The sequence below is a fragment of the Perissodus microlepis genome, chromosome 4, assembly GCF_051167445.1.
Source record: "Perissodus microlepis isolate ML-2025 ecotype Zambia chromosome 4, ASM5116744v1, whole genome shotgun sequence".
Lineage (NCBI taxonomy): Eukaryota > Metazoa > Chordata > Actinopteri > Cichliformes > Cichlidae > Perissodus > Perissodus microlepis.
Window position 1 is genome coordinate 28,498,331 of NC_140464.1, and position 22,223 is coordinate 28,520,553.

The 22,223-nt window shown below is 39.4% G+C and overlaps 1 protein-coding gene across 1 annotated transcript in view; it reads left to right on the plus strand.

Annotated features, from left to right (window-relative positions):
- The first annotated feature begins 544 nt into the window (after positions 1-544).
- The window catches only part of LOC146389195 (carbonic anhydrase-related protein 10-like), a 144,733-nt gene continuing 123,054 nt past the window's right edge, over positions 545-22,223 (plus strand). The window contains exons 1-2 of the mRNA XM_084926916.1: positions 545-1,024; positions 7,480-7,554. Of these exons, the coding sequence (XP_084783042.1) occupies positions 964-1,024; positions 7,480-7,554 (136 nt within the window). The 5' untranslated portion in view covers positions 545-963. The remainder of the gene's footprint in view (positions 1,025-7,479; positions 7,555-22,223) is intronic.

Here is a 22,223-nt window from a genome sequence, read left to right on the forward strand (position 1 = left end):
CATGTTGTTTGTTGTATGAGAGGAGCAAGGCGTGGATCGAGACGGGGTTTAGTTATAGTAACTTACAGCTAACGCCAGGGGTCGCACAACTTCCACGGGACAAAGTCAGAGCGTGTTTATGTAGGTCAGTACAGCCAAAAGTATCATCTAGCAAGGCCATCTGCAGACAGCACGCTGCAGCCAGTTGGATGCTTTGTGGCATGTTGTTGTATCTTGGTCTAACTCAGTGAGTGTCAGCAGTTATTGTGGCAGCATGTCAGTCAGGAATTTGACTTATTAAACGTGGAAGTCGGAATAAAACAATGTGAAAGTTATTGTTTCTGTTAGTTTTTTAAGTTTTCTTCATCCATCCTTGTGGACCTGCTCTAACGCACTTTGCACGGCTTGCCAGTGAGACTAAATATGTTTCAGCTTATTTTTTAAATGATCCTTCTTTAAGCAGTTATTTACAGAGCACTGGTTTTTCAGACATAACCCTGTTATGTAGTTTTATCTTGAATGTGCGTCTCTGTCAGATTGTGCGCTCTTGGTTCGTTTTGCGTCGTCAGTGAAGTTTTGCTGATCTGCTGCAGGCGGGCGGTGCGCCACAGACACCCACCCGCCCCAAACACAAGCGGAGCGTGCATCATGAACGGATTTCAAGGCTGACATTTTATAAGGACAGAACACACTGACTAAGAGATAAATGTATGACGAACGCTGGTAAAAATAATTTTGTTAAAAATATAAGACCGAAATGTTGCCCGAACACCAAACCGGAAAGCGAAGGAGGACGAAGCTGTGAGAACGGATCTGTCCTACGAGGCTTGAAACCATCACGGCGCTCCACGGGAGGAGCGAGACGGGGATAACGAGCTCCAAAAGAAGAAGAGGAGGGGGAAAATGCTTAAAGTTTGGCCGTGTTGTTATCTACAAGTGCGACTCCGCAGCAGCATCAGAAAATGAGCAGGAATTAAACGAAGAATGCATGTCGTTTGGGATATAGCTGTGATTTTGCAAACATATATCATCTGCACTTCATCAGGTAAGGAAGCGAAAGAAGCCAGCACCCTTCACAGCTTTTAACAAATGAGGAATAGAAGGGAGCATGGGTACACTACATTCATGTGTGATAGAAGATAGACTCTGCTGAAATGTTACATAATAGTGACTTAGGCTGCTGATAAAAGACCTATAGTAATCTGCCAATTAGGTAAATCATCGCCTACTCATCTTTGAGTGTGTTTTATGAGTCAACAGGCTCTTCGCACAGAGACATATGGCAGCACGCTGGTGTGAGTCTGACCATGAAATGCATGCTGCAGAACTCTCATCAAAACCACACACACACACACACACACACACACACACACACACACACACACACACACACACACACACGTGCACTTTACAGAGGTAGTAGCTCAGATTAGGCTACTCACAGTGGCCTGAACCCAAACTACAAAGGCTCTGTGAGTATATATAGCTCATGAATTTCACTGCCTGTGTGTCAGAGAGCTCTACTGTGTGGTGCTGTCAGCGGGGGTAACCACCCATTTAGTCAAGATTCCCACAAGTCAAGCCTTCCTACTCATCAGTGTTGAGGCAGCCAACCTTAGATTCTTAACAAAACATGACTGGCTGGCCTGGTCATAATTATATTTTCACATTGATTTGCAGGCTTCAAAAGAAAAACAATGCAAATAAACACGTTATAATGTATCATAACTTCATTACAATAGTTCCAAATCAGAATGAAACTATAAAGACGCTCAAAGAATAGGCTAACAACAGTGTCGATTCCCCAATAAAGGCCATTCTGATCAGTACCACTCCACACATTGCCCATGTTTCATGTTTCATTTCATTTCAAATTAGGCTGGGTATAAATTACCCAGTTCGGTGGAGACACTGTGATAAAACATGGCAAAAAAGGAGAAACGTTTGAGTTGTAAGCCATGCATGTTAATGGGCTAACCGGGTGGCTCAGAGTCAAATATTTTAATTTCACTCTTCTCTCAAATGATCAGATTTAAAGAGGTAGTAGTGATTTAGTGTCTCACTTCAATAGTCATCTGTAAAGCAACTGAACTAACCTGCATGGAAGGTGCTTTAATTGACTGATTAAAAGTGGAAAACAGTAGACTGTATATCAACAGTGGATGCCACATTGGTTCCTAGAAACTGCATTTTAAACCATGAATGATAGCATTTTGGTTGTTCCCATGTTTTTTTTTCTTCCATATTGACAAATGACCACATTCGGGGTTGTTAGCAAGCTGTATCTGTTAACTTTATGGATGCAACTGACATATGTACCTGCTAATTAATGCCAAGTTACAGATTAAAAAATGCAAAGAAAATGAAATCATCAAAGCGGAAAGACAAACCTCTTAAATCGTCTCTGTCACAGGTCATTAGGTCATATTATTTGTCAGATAATTTAATTAAAATGCAAAATACAAAATACAAGGTATGAGCACCTGCTGATTAATGAAGGTGAGGCCTAGCAGACAGCTACTGGCTGTGGCTCTCTGTGTCGACATCTCTACAGATGTGTGCAGAGTAGTGGTGGCATACACTTGGTTCTAGCAGAAAAAACCTTTATAATTTATATTTATAAAATATAAATATAATATATTTTTGGTGCAAGGGGACAGTACTGACTGATACTTGTTCTTTAAAGTAGGGGACTGCTTCAGGAGTTAATCAGGCATCCAACTGTGTTTGAAATGAATTCTGAAATCAGTCAGGGGCAGTCAATTTTGTGCTAAAATCAGGCCCGAGCATTTTACCTAAGTATGCACACCTTTTCAATAATAATAATAATATTATTAGTTACGGCATCGGATTCCAGTTAGTAGTAATATAATAGAATTATTACATCAGTGTTCAGATCTGAAGAATATGTCTGTCAGTCCAAAGACATGCAGGTCATTAGAATGGGGAATGTGAGTCATCCTTGGAAAGGATAGCACACCTACTCAGTAGTTAACTGCAGTGGCTTGTGTTCGCATCGACTGTTTCTGACATGTTGCAATTCATTTGTAACATGTCAGTGTCCTGGTTCTGTTATTCTGAAGTAGCCATCACATCCTGGCAGCCCTGTTTTAATTGTTCTGCTGCTGCCAGGTAGGTTGATCACAATGTGCTGAGTTGGATGGTAACTGAGCAAATCCCCAGTCAGAGGTAGCCTGAGGCTAGAAACACACAATACACAGTGTGAGGAATTGTGCACCACCAACTTCCATAGGAATAAATGTATCATGCATAAGCAAATCTTCAGTTTGACTTACACTGAAAGCTTAATTACATCTCTCTCTCTCTCCACACACACACACACACACACACACACACACACACACACACACACACACACATCTATCTATCTATAGATAGATAGTCTTATATATATATATGTATATATATATATATATATATATATATATATATATATATATATATATATATATATATATATAAGACTATCAATATATATATATATATATATTTATATATATATATATATAGATTTCAATTCAATTCAATTTTATTTATATAGCGCCAAATCACAACAAAAGTCGCCTCAAGGCGCTTCATAGATACAGAGAAAAACCCAACAATCATATGACCCCCTATGAGTAAGCACTTTGGCGACAGTGGGAAGGAAAAACTCCCTTTTAACAGGAAGAAACCTCCGGCAGAACCAGGCTCAGGGAGGGGCGGCCATCTGCTGCGACCGGTTGGGGTGAGAGAAGGAAGACAGGATAAAAGACATGCTGTGGAAGAGAGACAGAGGTTAATAACAGATATGATTCAATGCAGAGAGGTCTATTAATACATAGTGAGTGAGAAAGGTGACTGGAAAGGAAAAACTCAATGCATCATGGGAATCCCCCGGCAGCCTACGTCTATTGCAGCATAACTAAGGGAGGATTCAGGGTCACCTGGTCCAGCCCTAACTATATGCTTTAGCAAAAAGGAAAGTTTTAAGCCTAATCTTAAAAGTAGAGATAGTTTCTGTCTCCCGAATCCAAACTGGAAGCTGGTTCCACAGAAGAGGGGCCTGAAAACTGAAGGCTCTGCCTCCCATTCTACTTTTAAATACTCTAGGAACAACAAGTAGGCCTGCAGAGCGAGAGCGAAGTGCTCTAATAGGGTGATATGGTACTACAAGGCCATTAAGATAAGATGGGGCCTGATTATTTAAGACCTTGTATGTGAGGAGCAGGATTTTGAATTCAATTCTGGACTTAACAGGAAGCCAATGAAGGGAAGCCAAAACAGGAGAAATATGCTCTCTCCTTCTAGTCCCTGTCAGTACTCTTGCTGCAGCATTTTGGATTAGCTGAAGGCTTTTCAGTGAGTTTTTTGGACATCCTGATAATAATGAATTACAGTAGTCCAGCCTGGAAGTAATAAATGCATGAACTAGTTTTTCAGCGTCACTCTGAGACAGGATATTTCTAATTTTAGAGATGTTGCGCAAATGGAAGAATGAGTTGTGATTGCAGACTGGTCTCAAGAGTTTTGGATGAATGAAATTCTAGTACTTGTAGTTATTATATTTCCTCAAATCATTTACAGGACTCTGGTTCATTTATCTGTCATGGTGACATAATCCCTTATTTCTTTCCCTACCTGTCTCTCATGTTTACTTTAAAACATACCATTTAACTGTAGCCAAACATTGCATGTTAGATTGAAGGTGCCCGAGACATCCTCAGTGTTTCAAACAGCTGACTGCACCCTCTTTGCACACCTGCACCTGCTTTCTTCATTTAGCCCTCTAGTTTAAATATCAGCTATTTTTGTTGTACCTTCTGCCAGACTGTCAAAGTTCTACTACTTTCAACTTGTTTATGCAGCATGTTTGTCACCTTTACTCCTAATGTGATCATTAGATTAGGACATGTCAGTTTGCTAGCATTAAGTGTGTTAGTAATGTGTGCTATTTATACTATTATCTTTAAAGCATAATTTGAGTTTTTACTTTGTCTGTATGCATTCCCAGTTTCCCAGTTTAATAATATTGAACACAACACTGTTCCCAGCTGGGCCAACTTGTTTGCTGTCTACCTGGGACTGGACATCAATCTGGTGCCAGTGTTTTCAGTGAACAGATGTAGTAGTTTTGGCACACATGTTGGGAGGTAGCTACTCTTCAGGGCACAGCTGCACAGGCCTAGAGAACGGTTAGTGACCGCCTGGCAACCAGTGGTTGCTAGGGAAAAATGAGTATTCCCTGAGGAATTGGTGAGTGGTTCTGGGAGAGTGGTTGCTGTTGCTAGGTGAAATCATTTGGAAAGAGGTAGTGCACTGAAAACCTTCTTGCGATTGCGATTACACAGTTTGCATGGAAGACATCAACTTATCTGCAAATGTTCGGTAACTAACCACTGAGTCGTAGTGAAACTTGAAAAAGACTGATACAAAGTGCAACTGGAGACCATTTGCCTCCAAACTAAAAGTTCCACCTTTTGAAATGTGTTGATTTCAGTGGTAAGGCTAACTGGTTGATATACAATTTTCCCTTGAGAGGAGATGTTGCTGGGAATTGCTGACTGGTCTCTAGACCTGTGTGACTGAGACCTTACTAAAACAGGAAGAATATGTGATTCTTATGATAGATGATAATAAACAGAAAGTATAAAAGATGGAGGCAGCCACGATGATGTCAAAAACCTGCTTTGGAGTGTGATTTTAAGGCTCAAACTTTGGCATTTTTGCTGCGATACATGGAAAAGAGGATGGAGTGCCAAAGCTAGCTAGCTAATAAAAAGTTAAAGTAGGACAGAAACAAACTCAAACCAAAGGATAGTATTCTCACTGCCACTGGACGTTATTTATATGAAAAGCCCTTTCCAGTAACCTGGACTAACTCGTGAGATTTGCTTGATAGTCACTGTAATTGGTTGCAGTCATAGAAAACAATAGAAATCATTGTTTTATTGTGTACATGAATTGAAAATTCTGTTAACGAAATCTTACAGTTATGTAAGCAGTGGATTGTAGTTCTTGAAAGATCTAAATCAGCCAAAATTGGAATTGGCAGGAGCAAAACAGGAAACCAGGATTGGCCAAGAAAATTAAAAATTACAATTAATGCATTTCTAGTTTTCCAAGTTATACATATAGGCGCCAAATAATTGCTGGCACGATCAGATGCAGTTCTTTTCAAATGACAGAAGCCAGGGCCAGAGTGAAGCCAGTTTTTTTTTAATCCTGGGACCATACTACATTTTCTTTTTTCGTGATGCAGGGAATTGGATGAACAAAAAAACTGCAGTTCACTTCTTACTATTTTTCCTGTTTTTCCTGTTTCTCATCAGCCTCTGCTGCAACACTTACATCTGTTTGTGCCTTAGATACCTTCCGAGAACCCAGGCAGGTAGGGCTGTGCGATATGACGAAATATATTGGATGATGAAATCAAAACATTTATCGTTTCATATTATACACTATCGTTTGTTTCGTGGTGTTGCAAAATACACTGTTTACGGCAATAATTTTTCATCGTTTGGATTGGTCACTATGTGAATGCAGGGACAGAGAATACCAGCATGGCCAGTGAAGATGAGCCAGAACCAGGTAGTTCCAAACAGAAGGACCAGTCAAAACAAATCAAGGACCTTATTCCTAAACGAGGGGCTACCTCTGTAGCATGGACATGGTTTGATTATGAAAAGTCTGACACGGACCAGAAAGCAAATTTTGCTGCAAACTGGTCCCCACCACAGACTCAAACATGACAAACCTCTTCTACCACCTATGCAAGAATCCTGTAGAAGAGTATGGTGAGAGTTTATGGATGAGAAGCAAAAAAGAGCCGTCAGGTGCTCAAAATAAACCTTAGACTCAAACGTTAGAACAAGCTTTTACCAGCAGCACGCCGTGTAATAAATACTCACAAAGAAAATGGCGGCCTTTACAGGTTATATCTAAAAATATATAGTTTCATACATCGGTCAAAACACTCGACTCCAGGTACACGACGCCCCGCTGAAAACACTTCACACAAGTTGAGTTGCCTGAGATTCACAGAATTGACAGAAAAAGCACAATTTTGTGATATATATCGTTATCGGGATGAGAAATGTCTTATATTGGGATATGAGATTTTGGTCATATTGCACAGCCCTACATGCAGGTGGTGGAGTCAAATACAGGGCCTTCGTGCTGTGAGGGAACAGCACTAACTACTCCATCTTTTTATCCTCAGATTCCATATTATACAGATCATTTTGTACAAAACAAGGGGTACACTTTTTTTTTATAGTAGTGCTAAATTTACTAAAGTTGTGGACTATTTAGGGAGGAGGGAGTTGCGTCAGGTAGTGACGTCCATGTCATTGTCTGCAGTGTTACAGCTGCAGAGGCGTTAACAGTGTTTGCGTAACCTATTTCATTCCAGTCTGTAGGTTAAGCAGAGTCAAACTGATGTGGGATTGATGCGTGAAAGTGCTATAAAATGTTGTCTCCTTCTCTTTTTCCCTGCAGCTCAGCCTATTACATCCAAGCTTGATGAGGGTTGGTGGGCATATAAGGATGTTGTCCAGGGGAGCTTTGTTCCAGGTAAATGATCTCCATCAAAGTCAAATACAATGGTTCAACACCAGATCAAATGTGTAAAGATGTTAGTCACTGACACAAGGGTTTCTTTTTTTGGATCATAGTTTGTTAAATAAAATTCAAAATCTTTGAATTTAACAAATGAAGCTGATTATTAAGTTGCATATTTGTGTACCACACATGCATGTATGTTGTTGACACTGCATTTTAGACCCAGTCAAAATTTGGCTTCATTAAAGTCTTTAGAACTTAGCAACAGTGATGTACCCATAGGCGTTTCCCTGGTTACAGGTGGTTTCCAGACAGTTGCCGACTGGTCTCTAGGCCGGTGTGACTGGGCCTAACCAAGCATGAAAGACTGGAGTGGTGGTGGTTTGCATAGTGGGTTGGAGTGTGGAGTAATCATAGGCAAGCTAAAGCAGGTCAAAGAGTTGGCCATATATGAAATTTATCAATTGGATATGGAGAAAGGTGTCAGTTGATCCACCAGGATTGATGCTAAGCTTGACTTTGGGGGCTACTAAAGTAATGCTACATTTAAATAGACACCTAACTATATTTTTTATAAAATTACAAACACGTTTTATGTTTCCTTCTTTTTAAAAAGAACAAGCTTTTTTGGCTGTGAGGTGGTGTTAGACATCCACTCCAGTTATACAAGGTAATGTTACTCAGCAGCATTTGTTAAAATATTAAATGCATATGTACATTTATTCTGATGTGGTTCTGCTCAGTGTGTGCTGAACGGGGAGCTCATTTGTACAAGCCTCGGGACAATCACAACTTATGGTTCCCACATGCTACAACAGCATTGTGATGTAGTGTTTAACAAGGTCACATCACAGGAAGGTCTTTGGCTGAATCTGCTGTTTGCCTGAGGAGTCTGCAGAGCTGTTGAGGAGGAAGTGTGCCCTTTATCTTTTCAAAGAAACTTGGATGAAAAGGGCTGTCTTTTTCTAAATGTCTTTTTGGTGATCTTAAAAGATGGCCTTTTACTTTTCAATTTTTGAGCCATATCTTCACATTGTTTTGAGCAAAGTTGTGTTTTCAACATCTTTTTCAAGTTTACGCTGGGTAGGAAGGAGCGCCTTTTTTTGTAAGTTACATTTTTACTATTTTTTTTGTTAACATAAGCAATAACTTGTTTTCTCTTTAAAAAAAAAACAGCTGAAAGGCTAAATCAGCAGCAACAAGTGGCTTTCCTTTCACTTCCTGCAGTCCTTTTGCTTCGTGTCTTTTTGTCTGAATAGCACGTGCTGAGTTCACTCAACTTATTAAGTTTTGACTCCGACAAACAAGCACACACTGAAATCTACAGTTACTTTTATTTTTATGCATTCATGACGGAAGCCTGCTGTGTCTTTAATATGTATAATGAGTGAATGAATGCCTTTACTGTCGCTGCAAAGAGTCAAAGAAAAGGGGCTGCCTGTGTTTGACTGCACAATAGTCAAAGAAGGAAATCATAAACAAACAGAATAGTCATTAACAATAATGACAAAAAAGGTCTTGAAGAATTTTAATATGTACTGGTTGTTGTTCTACATAATAATGAAGAGTCGTGTGTTGATTTGAGGTCCTTTTTAAAAGATTCAAGCAGCCCCATGTGGTGTTTTTTCTTTGATTCTGGTACAAATGTTCTTAATGCAAGTAAGTGATTTTTTTTTTCTGTAACGTGAGAATGTAAAAGGGAAAGCACACCTATATGTACGATCCAATGCTTTACTAACATGACCCAGAAATAAGGGGTTTGAAGCTTATTGTCCTTGTAGTCACACATTCCCTTTTTTCTTCTTCACTCCGGTGTCGATGCTGTCTGTAGCTACTGGAGAGATTTCATCACTCAACGTGATGCAGGGTTTTGCAGTATCTTTCAACATCAACATTCTTTTCGTGTTGACATCAGGGGCAGCGATAACAGACTGTATTAGTAAATGACTTGGGAGATGATGTAGATGAGGGGCACATTCATTCACCTTTATACTTCTGCCTGTCACATGCAATTAATTAACTTGAGCCAAGGTAATGGAGTTGCCTCTGCACTGCAGCTGATCTTCCTCGCTGTGCCTCTGCACGTGTAGAAGGAGCTGGGATAATTTTATAATTACTTTGAAATCAGCTGAGTTTAATTTGGAGTTGGACTTTCATGCTCGTGCAAGAGTCGTGCTTTTAGATGCTGCGCCTCCTGTTTTAGAATGAGACTGAAATAATTCCAAATGAAGAAGTGTGATTGTGTGTGTGTGTGAATTGTCTTCTGGGAAATTTGAGACTGTCAGTAGGCTCATCACATCAGCGAGCGTAGCCCGACTTTGACTACTGCTTTTTCACCCTCGATCTACTTTCACATGGCACCTTTCTTCTTGCTTTGTGTGAGTGCTGTGCCAGCACAGGAGAAATGCCTGCTTCAAGCTGTTTTTGGAGAGTAAAGTGGGAATGTAGTCAGCAGAAAAAAAGAAAGAAAATGGAATGGTATTCAAAACCCAGTTCACTGTCATCTTGTGCGTATTTGCTGTGATCACCTTTGCACCCTCATGAGATACACAGGCTGAGATAAGAGAGGGACACAGCTGTGGGTGTTTTTCAAAAGGAAAATGGACTGAGATGGGTGTCTGCAACCTCTAAAGAGAAACACAAATTCATATAGCCTCTAGAGCGAGATTACTGTGAGATGCTCCACCAGATTTGTGTGTAGGGAGCACAAATGAGCCAACTACTGGGCTACTTTGTCGTAAACACTGAGATTTTCAGAATAACAGATAAGAGGAGGCAGGGAGGAAGGAGTCTGGCATTGCTACTGTGGTTAGCTCATGAGCTATTTCTTTGGCACCGTAAAATACAAAACTAAATATAACACGAGGTACAGTATGCACCGCAGAAACCATGCAACACCGGAGAGCCTTTGGCAGACGTATATGGCAACAAGTATCTCTGGTCCTCCACTTCACTTCACAGGTTCAACCAACAGCACCTATACTGAGAAAATAATCTCATATCCACCAGGAATGCAAGCAAGATGTCACATAATTTAAACGGTACTTATTTTTTGCATCCATACTTGGCTCAGCAAGCTAGAAATGACTGTCAAAATGAACAGTTAATGAATCATCAGATGTGACTGATTCGAAGCTGGAGACTGGTTAACTGGCGTAGCCTGCTAGATCTCCAAGTTAGAGCAAAAAGCAAATGTTCACATAGCCCTGAGTAAACTGATTACCCTATATCGATTTTTGAAGTAAAAAGAAGCAAGAGCCTGTTCTCGTTCCCAGGATGTATATTATTGCACTGGTGGTACAAGGTGTCCTTTTCAGACCTGGTTATGGTAAAAGTGAGGCACATCTGTCTCTGCTAACCAAGCACCCAAAAGTAGTTTTTAGTGTGAAAAAACTACAGAGAAAAAAAAGCATTGATAATGATAAACTGTAACAAATTATCTTCTTTTACTTTCTTCTAACAATATTAAGCAGTACTCTGATTGGATATTTCTTTGGTGGTTTAGCCTAGTTAAAAATATTTTTGAAGCGTTCTGGTTTTTGGTTTGATTTGAAATATGCTACTTGTGCCACTGTTTCTGGTAGTTCAGTTCCAATTACACCAATCAATCTTAACATTAAAGCACATTTGCAGTAGAAAAATACTGACTACCAGTTACAATGCAATGTTCTGCTGGCAAACCTTGGGTCCTGGCATTCATGTGCAAGTTAGTTTGACACCTACCACCCACATAAATACAGTTACAAGCCAAGCACACACAAACACACCCATGGCAACAGCAGCCTCTCCCAGCAAGACGATATGTACCAAAATGCCGCAAAAACTGTTAAAGCGCGACTCAAGAAACATGAAAGAGAGCCCGAGGTGTGTGACCCAGCCCAGGCTGACTGAGCCTTCTTTAGAAGTGGCATAACAAGGATGATCCACCCCACAACCCACAGGATCCAAAGAATCTGCTGCAATGGCACGACAAAACAGTCCTCAGAGTTCCTGCCTCCAAGGGGTCAAAGGTGATCTGGCCTCACACAGGGAGCCAATATCACAGTTGATATTGCTGTAATGCTTGAGTGGTTTATATGGCCAGTTGTGTAAAGCTGTTGTATTTTCACTTATACTGATTCCAACCGAGAAAAACTAATTATGTTTGACGGATTTTCAGCTGCAGCCGTTCCTTTCTTTTATACCAGTCATTACAAAGACGGCTTTAAGCTGCTCGCAGTGTCTTTGCATTGCAATTCTTCTTTCAATTCAAAGGACGTCAAGTTAGAACAACTAATTTTTATAGGTTTCAAAGTGATCTAACAATGAGATTTCACTTTAATATAATGATAAGGTATGTTTTACAATGTGCTTCTGAATCAACCTAAAAATATGAACTCATTTAACAATCAATTTGATATTTGTGTGGATGCTTTAAGCATCCACACTATTGAGTTCCTCTTGGGACTTCCGTACACTTTTTGGCACTTAACTACTTCCACAATTTTCAGCCGATTTTCACCGTTCAAATTTTAAACTATTCTGCTATTTCTGCTAATGTGTGCTATGTCTTTTGGTATTTTTCACTACTATACTTTTTAAAATATTAAGCTTAATTTGTCCCATTGAAATGAATGGGAAACTTCTGCAATTCTGCTAAAATTTGCTTGTTTTTGAAACTTAACTACTTCCTCATATTTTCACGTAGAACAACCATTCAAACTTTCAAATGTTCTCAAATTATTGGGCTATTCAGGTATAAATCAGCTTTTTCAAATCTTTTACCGTTTTACTTTTATGCCTCTTAAAGTTTTCAGTTGCAAAATTGTGATTTTTCACAAAATACATGCGTTGTTATGGTTGCTATGCACTTGGCTTCCAGTGTGCCACTGAAGGTTTTGCAGTCTTCTCTTCATGTCCGAACAACTTCTTGCTACTTGCTCAATTTTCACTCAACTTCCACAAATTATACATCAAAACGTAGGTATTTTTGCTGGCTTTCCGAAAATGTCACTATCATTGTTGTGGGATTTATAGAATTTTGGCAAATCTCCTCAGACCAACACAAAGTCGCAAAACTCTCCATAGAAAGTCAATGGAGAGCTTGTTCAAAATCACCGCTTGATTTCTGTAATGAGAGGCATATTCGAATTGTCATATCTCCTTAACGAAGCAAAGTTAAGACATAAGGCTTGTCCCAGTATATCTTCAGACACTCCTGACACTCACAATTCAAGAATTATTTTCTCACCTATTACCGTTCTGAAATGAGTTAGACTTGTTTGAGGGTAGGAAATTCGTCCTTCGCTCAGATTTCTTCAGATTTCAAACTCTGGAAATGAACCACTTTTTTCTCTCGTTATATCTTTTTAATGGATTTCCACAGAGACCTGAAAATTTCCATGATTGTTCACCAAAGCCTGCTGTCTCTTACGGTGAAAGAATGATATTGATACTCCAAATAGATTTAGAGTTAGAAAGCGTTGTTTGAGGGCAAGTCAAGGCAGTTTTTGCTTTGCTCTACTCAGTTATGGTGCATTAGAAGTCAAATATCTTTAATAATTCATATTTTAATGATAAATTGTCAACACTTTAAGATTCCCCCATCTCTTCTGAACAAAACGGTGTAAGAATGACCGTTCTAGCCCCTACGGTTAGGAAATTATGGTCATTTGTTTGAGGGGAGTCGTCATTATGAGAAATAGACTGCAAAAATCCTGTGTCTCTCTGTGCTGCGTGCACCTGTTTTGGCGGGAAAAAGTGCACAGGCTCTCTGATTGGTGGATTCAAATTCAGCAGCTCCCAGGCTGCTTGACTGAGCTAGAAACTTACTTCTCTCTCCCTGTGTGTGTGTGTGTGTGTGTGTGTGTGTGTGTGTGTGTGTGTGTGTGTGTGACAGAGAGAGAGAGAGAGAGAGAGAGAGAGAGAGAGAAAGCCTTTTTATGGGATGATCTCATTGTAAGATTTAAATTCAATATATTTAGACTGGTTGACTGAATTGGATCTTGTGTGTGTGTGTGTGTGTGTGTGTGTGTGTGTGTGTGTGTGTGTGTGTGTGACAGAGAGAGAGAGAGAGAGAGAGAGAGAGAGACCCTCTTTAGGGCAGCATCTCATTGTTGGAAAAAAGTATAATATATTCAGACTGGTTGACTGGCATAGACCCTCCGTGTGTCTCTCTCTCTGTGCATTTGTGTATACATATTTGATTTTGTGTGTATCTGTTGGCTGTTCCTTCTTGTTTTTTAAAATTATTTTTATTTCTTTATTTTTTTTTCACAGGTGAACAACAATTAGTTTTGAGGGAACTTAACCATGTTCCATTTTTTTTTTCAGCTTGTCATCTTACTTTTCCAGTATTTTCACTTAAGTTATTACTATTCTGCTCAATCATAGTATTTGTTCTAAATCATTGTTATTATGCTATATTGTAGTATTTCTGCTAAATCATACTATTTCTACTATATTATATTTTTCTTTCTAAATATAGCATTTCTGCTATATAATTGTATTTCTGCTATGTTATAATATTTGTGCTAAACCAGAGTATTTGTGCTGAAACATAGTATTTCTGCCAAATGATAGTATTTCTGTCAAATTATAGTATTTGTGCTAAAACATAGTATTAATTTAAAATTACAATATTCATAGTTCATCACAGTGTCTCTGGTAAATCACAGTATTTCTGCTCTGTTGTACTATTTTTCTAAATCATAGTGTTTCTGTAATGCTTAAGTATTTTTGGCTAAATATATTCTTTCTGTTATCTTATACTATTTCTCCTAAATTCTTGTATTTTTGAGAAGTTATCATGTTTCTGGTAAGTTACAATATTTCTGCTAAGTTATGCTATGCTATTGTATTTCTGCCAAGTATTATGTTTCCTCTAAGATATTGCAGTTCTGCTAAGTTATTCCATTTTAGCAAAGTTCCTTTGCTTCTGCAAAGTTTTTACAATTTCTGCAACTTTTCAGCTTTTTCAGCTAGTTTTTGCAGACAGCTTCAGCTTTAAAGCATCCACACTGCATTTTCGCAGAAAATGCAAATTTTTCTAGTTGCATTAGTTATTCGGTGAGCATTAGGCTTCAACTTTCTCTCATGCTTTCTCTCCCCATCTCTCTTTCCTTGCATCAGACTCTAAGGGGCGCCAGGTTCATCCTTTCGTTGTACATTTCTTATATATATTTGATTACATCTGTGTTTGGTTGTCTCCCTGTCTCCTTTCATCTTCTCCCTCCCCTTGGCTTTATTCTCTCTCATCTCCTCTGCCCTTTCAGCTTCTCTCCTCCTCCTTCATTCCTTGGTTTCCCCTATGCTTATGGCTGGTCCACTCGTCTGCTTTTCGTTTGCCTCTGCTCTTATTTTCCTGTCTCCTTTTCTCCAGCATATCCAGATTCTGGCCCAGTCACCCACCCTTTTCTCTCCATCTCTTTCTTTGTTATCCTGCTCATTTCTCTCCTTTTGCTTGTTCCCTGCAGCTCGGTCTTCATTCTAGCCTGAGTGGCCAAGAGATGTTGCTGTCATTCATTTGAATTTGCTCACATCTTGAGGGCCATTCAGAGCCAGAGGAAACCTGGACTGTGCGCAGTGGTTGACGATGGCTGATAAGGCCATTTCCTCAGTGAACATTTAAGTGGACATGTGGAAAATAGACAGAGGTTATATTTTGTAGGTCACACTAAACTAAAATGTCATGGTAACAGAAAACACCATGTTGGTCTTGGTGTATTTCATCTTTAATGTGGAAGACTAGCAATAAGCTAAAAGCAAACAGACTCAAGCAGCCTGTCTGAGCTTGAACAAAAACTGAAATCACAAGTTTTAAGGTTATTCTTCTAAAGAGTAACAGAGCAGACTTTCACCTATGACAGCAATGCAGAAAACAGAGATGACCCAAAATGTGCTGTAAATTAATGATCCAACTGATACTGTAATTTGTGTGGTAGCAGAGAAGACGCACTGTAGCTAAAGTCATTAGCAAGTATCAAATTAAAGATTTTACATTAAACGTGTTAACAAAAAAATGACACATTTTGCACACTCAGCAAAATTCATAGCATAACCTTTTGTTTTGTCAAATACTCCTGTACTCCAGCTAATTGCTAACTCTGACCATCTAGTGCAGGGGTGCCTTAAAATATAGTGAAGATGGTGTACACATTTACCTTTTACTGCTTAGGGGCACATATGGACCTTTATGGCCCTCAGATAATTACCCATAGGACATACACATGTAAATTGTATCTCCATTCCAAACGCTGACCAATTAGTTTTTATTACATATACTGCACCTGAAAGCAGGTGGGGGAAAAGAGCAAGACAAAGTGCAAGACGCAGGTTTTCCCAGCGGGTAACGCTGCTACTTAATGCCACCTCCAGCTTTTTAATACAGACTTTGTAGGTCTATAAATACCAGTTGACTGATGTCTGCATCCTGCGTGGAACAAAATGTCAGAGTCCTGATTTCCACTGTTAGCTTTATTTTCTGATTTTATTTTGAAGTAATTTTAATTTTTGTTTGGGGATGAAAATGACTTGATTGGATTTTGGTTTAGGTTAACGTGGACCTTTTTAATGTTAACTTTGGCTTGTTTTGACAGCAGCAGTCAAAACTATGGTTCATATGAAAAATACTGAATAAAATATTATTAGTTTAGTCAGGGAGTGTCATTGCGAGAATCTTGAATTTTGTGCAGTATATATGTCAGAATGATTTCAGATCTTTCTACAGTGCAGTAAAATAGTAACAGTAATATGACTAAATGCTCATCCTGGGTAAATAAGGGGAACTCAGTGAACAGTGAATGGAAACTTGTGTTCAGCTACTTATGTTATAAAATGACTACTTGTAGCCATGGTGAGTCCCATTTATCTTCTACGGCTCTGGGGTCGTTCTTCCTAAAGTCTGAGTATGAGTTCGTCAGGGTTATCTGCGCTGTGGATTGGAGTCTGCAAACACAAGCATGTAATTGAAATGGGCCTTTATCAGTCCAAGGAGAGAAACCTGTTATAAGTACTATGAGATTTAAAGACTTTTTGAGTATGACTCACACTGCAGGCTAAGTCAGGAAATCTCTGCTTGTGTTACTTCAGTTAATTTTCTTAGCTATGTCGACTGATTCTGGGGCTAAAAGTTTGAGTCTGTTGATCTTTGGAAATATTTAAACATGTGTATAACAGATTTTCATCACACCAAAGCAGATATTCTTTGTTCATCTCTGATGAATCTCTGACCTTTGCTCTAGTTCCACTCTGAGGTTGACATTTTTATTTTAATCATTTCAAATTTCAGTATATTTCTGAACTTCAATTGGATACCATAGGAAAAGTAGTTTATCACATTAATTTATCTCATTCTTTGAAAAGCTTCCAAAGACTAGAAGAGCTTTTTTCTTCTGCCCACTTAGGTTAATAACATTCCCATCATTCTCAGTTACAGTCTGCTACAAATAAGAGATCCAATGGAATAATTAACAGTGTTGTACTTAAAACCTTTTGAACATGTAAGCACAGTGAATCAAGATACAAAAGTACCTTATTGTTCCTTTAGTGGCACAGCATTATAAGATTATCACTGCGGTGTTACCATAGACTGTATATAAAAGATGGAACACTGCATCAACGTCAGCATTTAGTCTGCCACCTTTTATTGCAATTTAATGTAAATTAACAGACGATACCTGAAAATACTAAATTTTCACTCACACAACTAAGGCTCAACATTCTTAGTAGTATAGTATCACACAGCACACACCACATGTTATTCTCTTGTATGTCTTTTTGGAAGATTTAAATGCAGTCTCAAATTATTTAAATGTCCTGTTTATGTGAATACACTCTACAGTGGAAGGATAAATGAGGTAAACACTTGATTTGATGTATTTCTTTTGCAATAAGAAATAAAAATTACATTCAGCTCTGCCATTTTGAACCTTCTTCAAATAAACTCAAACTTCGTTACACCTGTACTAAAGCCTTTCATTTTTTTCAAATCTGAATTCTTCAAAAAGAATCTGCTGTGCAGATTGTAAACACTGCAAAACGCTCTGGAAAGATGCTATAAATGTGTATTTATTTATTTTTTTGCCTGCAAACTGGTGAGACTGGTTTCTGTATTTCTTTTAAACTTCCAGTTCCTTGGCTCCGTGCAGCAAACTGAATAAACTGTCAAGCTGCCATTCTCCAACACACATATTTTCTGTTAGAAGTGGCAACGTGTGTGTTTCCTTTTTGAAGTACCTCATTTTTTGCTACATCCCTCTAAGAGGAAATAGCAAACAATATCTGTTTTTGCTTTAGACATACAGAAAGTCAAGGAAGACCTTTAAATAATAATTGGTCTTTTCTTAAGCAAATGCCAGGTAAATTATTTGAGTCAGGAGAATAAGTTCCATGTCTCCCCTGCTAACTCTGCATCTGCATTTCATTCAGGAAGAGCCCATCCACGGCCATGTTTTGATTGGCTTCCTCTATGCTTGGAATAGAGATCAAGCAAATGCAAATGAAGTGTTGTGAGGTCTTGATGACACTTGAATTATGTTATGGCAACATGACAGGAAGCTAGCGAGACACCATGTTCGTGTGGTTTCTCTCACTTTGTCATTGTATGTGTTTCTGGGCCTGCCTTGATATGAGGAGCTGAAAGGACGGAGGGAAGAAAGACAGGGAAAAAAGTCTGAGGAGCGGGTGAAGAATAGAGGAAAGAAGAAAAGCAAAAGCTCAGGGGAGCTGCCCTTTCCTGCTGATGGATCTCAACAGTAGCTCTAACCGTGCGTGCGCATGTGTGTGTGAGACCACCTTAAAGTGAGGGGGCTGGGTGGTGAGGAAAGAAAGGAGAGCTCAGGGAATTGAGAGTCTACCTTTTAGCTCTCGGTAGCTGCAGCGAGGAGGTGATTAAAGGCAAATTTAACAACGGGAAAGAGAGGAAGAACAAATGAAAGGTATATTTTTACAATTTTGCACTTTGAGTCACATTTAAAGTTCCAGGAAAATTACAGCTTTCCATAAAGCCTATGACATATTATAGAAACCTGTCTGACTACCTCTACCTTAAAATGGTGTCTCTTTTCTAAATAAATTCTTACAGCACTTTAAGCAAGGCATTCTGCAGTGAAATCTGAGTCGGAAGTCTAAATTGTAATAATTTTATTATCAACACGGCTGTCTGCAGGCACTATGTGAGGCTATTAAAACACTCTGCTTCCTATTTATGGACAGAATTTCAAGGTCTAGTGTAAGTTAGAAAAGAAACTTGATGGGGATGCAGTGATGTCCTTTTGGCATCATCGCACAAGGTCCTTCAGTGCTGACTTGACAGTCATACAGCTGGAATGCTCAACATCACCAAAGTGCTTCTCTACTTGAAAGAGGCAGGTGTGTTTCCTTCAGATGAAGGTGGGGAGGTGAAGGACTTAAAGCTTCTTGGAATTTTGTTCACAAAACGGGGAGCATATGGCATATTATGGTAAAAACTACAAGAACAGAGTCATGAACATGAGCAAATTATCAAATTAGATAACTAGATTGACCAAGCTTATTCTTTAAAATCCACTATAAGAGCCCAGAGTAAAACTGCTTCTCCTCCACATTGAAGAAGCCTACAAGGTACTTGATGTGAATTCCCTTGTCTATCCACCTGGGTGAAGGCCCCAGAACCAGCCCAAGACTGGAGGAATTATATTTCTCAGCTGGCTCAGGAACTGCTAGGAATCCCCAGGTGGAGCTGGAAGTTATAGCAGCTCCAGTTGGTACCTGTTACAACTGCGACTTCAAATAGACTAGAAGGTTTGGGTAACGGCTGTGGAACTTCAGACTAAATTCCCCAAAATGTTACAGAGCTTGCTAGAGGGCATGCATGATTTCTATAATTGGAGCTTGCAACGCAGGGTTTTCTGGTTGTGTGGCCCGAGCCTAAAGAACCTTGAGATGAGTATTGTGCTATGATGAACTGGCGCTATACAGATACGCTGGTAAACCCTGGACAGGTCACCAGTCCATCGCAAGGAGATCACGCTAACACATACCACTCCGAGGTATTAGTCACTTTAAGTTGGCCTACACAAACACATCTTTGATATATCATTTTGCACAAGTTCACCACAGGCAGGGTTTGCATGCAAGTAGCAGAGTTTTAGTTGCTGGTAGGTGAAATCTGGCAACATGAGATCATCAACTTATGCTGCCAGTTAGCAACACCTTGACTAATGAATCAACAGTATTCGGTTCCACAGAACCGTAAGAGGAGTAATGCGTGAGGTGCCTTAATAAATGAGTGCTGCGTAGAAATGGCTGTATGGAGTCAGAATTTGTCAACCACCAAATGCACTCCATTTATCACAGCAGAGGGAAAAAATCCCTTCTATTACATCTTCATAGCAACAGTCTATCTGTTAATGCTTTTCAAAGCAAAGCTATCAAAAAATAATTGCCATTCAAATTCTTTGTTCTCTCAGTGTTTATTGCCAACAGAGCAGTTTACCGGTTTAAGAGTCCCCACTGCATTTTCTCAAGGAGTTTTTCAAATGGAGCCACGGAAAAATGTTCACTGGGATACATCAGCAATATGCATATCACACGTCTATGAACGCATCTTTGTAGCTGCAGCTTCATAAGGAATAGGAACCCGAGTGCTCCTTTGTCACAAAGACTCGCCACAACATTTCTTCTTCTAATTCTAATTAGGGTGTTATTTACTCAAATAAAGTGTACAATGTTGGAGTGACTTAAAGGTCACTAAAACATGAACAAAACAAAACAGACGGTGTCACCTCCACTGAGGTGTTTGTGCAACTTATATATATGTCACACCTCTTGTGTTATTTTAGTATTGTAAAGATGGAGGCGTGTGCCTGTACACGATGTAATGATGTTCACTGTGTCTGTGTTTGTAAGTGTGTATGCTGGTTATATACTGTAACATCACAGTTCCGGGTTGTTATTTGGGTGTGCTGCAGAGTAAGTAGGACACCACACTAGTGATCAGAGGAGCCCCTGCCACTTTTTATTTCTTTCTTTCTCTCTTTCTCTTTCGTTTTTCTTTCTTTCACCCTCATGCACAAACATTGCTTTTACTCATATATTTTTCTGTCGATGTCATTGTCATGCAGTTTTCCTACTTCTGCTTCCTACTTGCTTACTCTTTCTTTATAAAATCTGTCTCTCACACAGTGCAGAGACTCAGAGTCACAAGAGACAAGGGGGAGAGGGAAAAATGAAGCGAAGTAGCGAGATCAGGGGAAGAGGAGGAGGTGGAGGAGGAAACTACATTTCTCTCACGCAGTGGAGGAGATATGAGCAATTTTAGATGGAACTAAAGGACAGGCTGTGTGTGTGTGTGTGTGTGTGTGAGCAAGCAAGAGAGAGGGAAAGAGAGGTGTGAGAGAGGGGGAAAAGACATAAAAGACTGAGTATGGGAATGAAGTTATGCTACTCAATCTCAATAATCTCCTGATATCATTACATATCCACATTCTCCATGCCTGATGGCTGCCCGCTACATTTCTTGCAATTACTCACCGCAGTAACAACATTAGAGCTAATGCAGGGGGTGATTATGGCACCTCTGCTATTTGTTCTTATTTAGCTGGGCTGCCGCAGGCCGCTGTAATGGACGGGCATGTGCTCTCCGAGACGACCTGTTTGCTGTAGTTAAAGATTTCACTGGATTCATCATCTAATATAATATAGTGTAATCCAGCAGAGCTGAGATGAGATGAGGTAGCTTGCCAGGTACAAAGTGTGTCATTAGGGTGCATTTTCTGAACCATTTTCCATCATAGCTGCAGCTGTAATCTTATGGTGAATGTGCAGGTTGGTATGGGGCTTGAACCTGTGACCTTGCAACAAATTAAAGATAATATGCTAAAATTGTTTTGTACTACTTAAAATTAGGTTTAACCAGAAAATCTGACGCATAAGTTTAAAGTTTAATTCCAGTCGTTAGTTGCGGGATCCATGAAGCAGTTGTGGAATTAGTTTCTTTATTTGCTTTAAGATACAAAACTGTCTGAGCACTTAAACATAATATAGACTTTTTAACCATAGAGTTAAGTGGCACAGACATCAAAAGCATATGTCAGTCCAGATAGTAACATTAGCATTGTCACTGCAAAGGTACCGTAACATGAAACATCGTATTATCTGCTAAGAATCAATAATTTATTTCAGTTCAGTTCAATTGAATTTGAGTTTTTTTCTGTATAGTACCAAATCACAGCTACAGTCACCTTAAGGCACTTAATATTATAAAAGACCCTACGGAGAAAACCCCAACAATCAATTGATCCTCCCTCAGCAAACATTTGGCGACAGTGGGAAGGAAAAACTCCCTTTAAACAGGAAGAAACCTCTGACAGAACCAGGCTCAGTGAGGGGCAGCTATCTGCCACAACATGTTGGGAGTGATGGGAGCAGGACAGGAGGAGAAACACTCAGTGAACAAGAAACAGTCAGTGCATCAGCCCCCAGAAGCCCCCAGAAGCCTAGGCCTGTTTCAGCATAGCTGAGGGAAGATACAGGGTCACCTGATCCAGTCTATCTGCTTTGTTGAAAAGGAAAGTTTAGCCTAATCAGTCTATAACTACGTACTCGTAGTTCATACTCTGAATCTCTCCCTCCTGCAATACTGTAAGAAAAAATTACATGAAAGGCTGACTAAGTCTCGTGGAGACGGTGTTGCTGAATGAATGCAGTCAGCTCTAATCACA